The sequence below is a fragment of the Colobus angolensis genome, unplaced genomic scaffold (genome assembly GCF_000951035.1).
Source record: "Colobus angolensis palliatus isolate OR3802 unplaced genomic scaffold, Cang.pa_1.0 Scaffold38, whole genome shotgun sequence".
Taxonomy (NCBI): Eukaryota; Metazoa; Chordata; class Mammalia; order Primates; family Cercopithecidae; genus Colobus; species Colobus angolensis.
Genome location: NW_012117154.1, coordinates 7,877,680 through 7,881,852, shown reverse-complemented (window position 1 = coordinate 7,881,852; position 4,173 = coordinate 7,877,680). Strand labels below are relative to the sequence as shown.

Here is a 4,173-nt window from a genome sequence, read left to right as displayed (position 1 = left end):
GAAAATATGCTCTTGGCAACCCACGTTGTAGGGTCCGCAGCCCGTGCTCCCCTGCGTGAACCTGTGAGGCCCCTGACCTCAGGGATGCTTCCCGTACAGCCCAGAGCCTGGCCACACCGGTGTCAAACTCCCCAGTACCCCTCACCGTTAGAAATGTAGGCAGTTAGGATCCTGCCCTAGAGATAAAGAATTTAAAAGCCCCTGAATGTCATAGCCCTCCGCCACCCACACCTTCAAGTAGCCTACCCTGTCTGTGCTGGGTCTTGATGAAAACTCGGGGTGGGGGGTAGGTGAGATGCAGGGGTGCTGAGGGTCCGAGGACACAGAGGCCGCTGGGTAGGCGGCACCCAGGGAGGGGACAAGCCAGGAGGAGCCTGGAGCAGGCACACCCCGGCCCAGGAAGCCCCCAGGTGTCCTGAGGAGGCCTCCATAGACAGGACGGGCCTTGTTGGCCAGTGATGAACGTAGGCCCTGTGGGAGACAAATGGGGGCACAGAGGGGTTCTCACAGCTGTCCTTTAGATGGTGGCTCTGGGGAGATGCCTGAAGGGGCTGAGGTTGGAGGCAAGGAGGTCCAGGTGGATTCAGGGGGCTTGCTGGAGGCCATCACAGCCATCTTGCAAGCCAGCATGGTGGCCCCAACAGGAGGAGTGGGAGAGAGAGGAAGGGCCGCCTGCAGGCTTCAAGAGCCCCTGGTGACCTGTGGCTGGCTTTGGTGCACGTGTGCTCAGTTGGCACAGGCACACCTCCATGCAGACTCAGATGACGGTCATCATGGGTAGGGCAGGGGTTTCTGTGGCTCCAGGGCTCAGGGATAGCCCACTGGGAGGTTCCCACGAGACCAGCCTTTGTCTTACAAAGCCCCCAAGATTTCCCAGGCAGAGGCCACAGAGAAGAGGGATAAGCGTCTCCCAGACCTTGGAGGTGCAGGGACATCAGAGAAGGAGATATCCCTGCTCCAGGGACTCCCACTTTGTGGGGAACTGGTCACAGAAACTGATGGTTTTGGGGGCTGGGGTAAGCACTGCTACCAAAGTGGACCCAACCACTAAGGGCCTCCACCTGGGGAAGGCATCCTGGGGGCTGGCAGGTGGAGGCAGTGAGTGTATGGTATGCACGGTGCAAAGGCTTCCAGACCCAAGATGGCCAGGAGCATTGGAGTCATGAGGGGAATTTGCTGCCCAAGGCAGGGGCACCAGCTGCAGCAGGATCTGAAACAGGAGCAGCTCAGGTTTGGTTTCAAAATGATCCGCGTTCCCCACAGGGTTGTCCCGTCACTCACCTGACCCTGTCACAGGCATGCCCGATGTTCTTAGTCTCCCCAGCATTTTAAGTGACGCTCCTGCTATATGTGCCCTGAAAGCTTTTTTTTCTCTCTCTCTCTGATTTCCTATAATTTCTTGGCATCTGTCCCCAGGAAGGTTAGACCAGCCTCGGTGGTGTCCCTCGCTCCCCTTCATCCTCACGCCGGCATCATTGTGTTTCTGGGGATTTGTCACCACAAGCGCTAGAGAGTGGCGAGAGGCTGCCAGCCCCTCAGACTTGCTGTGCTGGGCAGGGGGATGGTGGTCCTGGCCCTGGACCCTGAATTCCCACGGAGAGCAGAGGCAGGCAGGCAGGCAGGCTCCTGGCTCTGCCTTCAGCCAAGGGGTTGTGGTCCTGGCCCCGGACCCCGAATTCCCATGGAGAGCAGAGGCAGGCAGGCTCCTGGCTCTGCCTTCAGCCGAGGGGTGGTGGTCCTGGCGCCGGACCCCGAATTCCCATGGAGAGCAGAGGCAGGCAGGCTCCTGGCTCTGCCTTCACATTTCTGCGATGGGTGTAACTGCCTCCTGCCCCTGGGAACCAGCTTGCTCCTGTTTGGAAGATGTAGGTAACTCACCGGCGGCCCCGCCTCACCTGCCTTTCTGGTTGTTTTTTCCAGTCCTGGACTGCTCCTCCTGCTCTTCAGCAGCCTTCGAGCCGGTAAGTTCAGGGGGTGCTTTGCCATGGCTGTGAGCGCCCAGCTCAGAGACAGGCTGCCCGACCGTGTGGACTGCCGGCCACAGGGCGCTGGGAGCAGCCTCACCAGGCTCCTTCTTGCTTCTCAAGTGGCCCTTTGGAGAAAAGTGGGCCCTAAATCTAGGTTGCTGCACAGGATAGAAGCGTTTCCTTAAAGGGAAACTACTTCTGCAAACTCCGGAGTTCTTTTTTGATTTCGTGTTCATTGCGGGCAGAATGCAGTTCCTCTGAGCCAGGGCTTCCTGGGTCCCCTGGTCTCCGTGTCCCAGGCAGCAGCCCTGCTGAGCCCTAAGGGCCACCAGCCTCTGGAAGAGCCAGGAATAGGGACGAGGCACCGCAGCACAAACCCGAAACCTTGCCAGGCCTTCCAGCCCAGAGGGCTTTGGGGGCAGGGAACACACACAGATTTCCCTGCAGGTGCTGGGCGCAGTGGCTCACTCCTATAATCCCAGCACCTTGGGACGCCGAGGCGGGTGGATTGCCTGAGGTCAGGAGTTGGAGACCAGCCTGGCCAACATAGTGAAGCCCCATCTCTACTAAAAATACAAAAAATTAGCTGGGCGTGGTGGCGGGCACCTGTAATCCCAGCAACTTGGGAGGCTGAGGCAGGAGAATTCCTTGAATCCCAGAGTCAGGGGTTGCAGTGAGCCAAAATCGTGCCATTGCACTCCAGCCTGGGCAACGAGCAAAATTCCGTCTCAAAAAAAAAAAGATTTTCCCACAGGCATTTACGCGGCTGCACAAACAGTAAAGCCACCCTGTGGCTGTTACGTTTATGAGACCTTTCCTGGTGCAAGAGTGAGCAGCATGATAATATAATTGCTGAGAAATTGTTTTCCCTTAAATGCCTGATTTTTTTTTTTTTTTTTGAGATGGAGTCTCGCTCTGTCTCCTGGGCTGGAGTTCAGTGGCCAGATCTCAGCTCACTGCAAGCTCCGCCTCCCGGGTTTACGCCATTCTCCTGCCTCAGCCTCCCGAGTAGCTGGGACCCGGCGAGTTTTTTGTATTTTTTAGTAGAGACGGGGTTTCACCGGGTTAGCCAGGATGGTCTCGATCTCCTGACCTCGTGATCCGCCCGTCTCGGCCTCCCAAAGTGCTGGGATTACAGGCTTGAGCCACCGCGCCCGGCCAAATGCCTGATTTTTAAAGAACTTTTTATTTTACATTAATTATAGACTCCCAAGTAGTAAAAATAGTGCTGAGTAACACAAATAACACTGAGCAGCTGGGCCACATCCAGCCGCTCCTCCCCATGGCAGCTTCTTACATAACGGGAGTGTGTCATCAAAGCCAAAGGCTGATACAGACCTCACCATGAAATGTCCGCGTTTTTCAAGTTTGACTGCATTCCTACATGTGCCTTGTTAATAAACTCTGAGCCACAGTTGGTGTTTGAAGCTTGAAACCCAAAGCCTGCCCCGTAGAGTAGCTTCATGGCCTGGGCATCAGCCTCAGAAAACCGATTTTACACCTGTTGGGTCATTGCAGATCCTCAGGAGAAGGAAGTCAGAGCGATGGTGGGCAGCGACGTGGAGCTCAGCTGCGCTTGCCCCGAAGGAAGCCGTTTTGATTTAAATGACGTTTACGTATACTGGCAAACCAGTGAGTCGAAAACCGTGGTGACTTACCACATCCCACAGAACAGCTCCTTGGACAACGTGGACAGCCACTACCGGAACCGGGCCCTGATGTCACTGGCCGGCATGCGGCAGGGTGACTTCTCCCTGCGCTTGTTCAATGTCACCCCCCAGGATGAGCAGAAGTTTCACTGCCTGGTGTTGAGCCAATCCCTGGGATTCCAGGAGGTGCTGAGCGTTGTGGTCACACTGCATGTGGCAGGTAGGACCGTCGAGGCAGAGAGAGCTGGGTCCATCCCAGCCTTGCGTCGTGGAAAAGTATTCCTGAAACCTCCTCCCTGGCCCCTTCACTGTTTCTTCCAGTGAAGAAAATTCTCCTCTGTGTTATCAGGCTTCTGTCTAACTTCGAGGGAAGCTAAACAGCTGAAAACTCCTTAGTGCGTGACCTGCGGCTGCTTGGTTTCCCGGAAGAGTTCCTACCCTTGCTGTCTTTGCCTCTTTTGAGTTAGTTTTTGTTTTTATTTATTTATTTATTTTTAATTAATTAATTTATTTATTTTTTGAGACGGAGTCTCGCTCTGTCACCCAGGCTGGAGTGC

The 4,173-nt window shown here is 55.5% G+C and overlaps 1 protein-coding gene across 2 annotated transcripts in view; it reads left to right on the top strand.

Annotated features, from left to right (window-relative positions):
• The first annotated feature begins 1,917 nt into the window (after positions 1 to 1,917).
• The window catches only part of ICOSLG (inducible T-cell co-stimulator ligand), an 11,777-nt gene continuing 9,521 nt past the window's right edge, over positions 1,918 to 4,173 (top strand). Inside the window, exons 1-2 of one of the 2 annotated variants that reach the window (XM_011954134.1) lie at positions 1,918 to 1,961; positions 3,486 to 3,836. In XM_011954134.1, coding sequence (XP_011809524.1) covers positions 3,512 to 3,836 — 325 coding nt within the window. In that variant the 5' untranslated portion in view covers positions 1,918 to 1,961; positions 3,486 to 3,511. The remainder of the gene's footprint in view (positions 1,962 to 3,485; positions 3,837 to 4,173) is intronic. The other variant, XM_011954135.1, reaches the window with a different exon arrangement.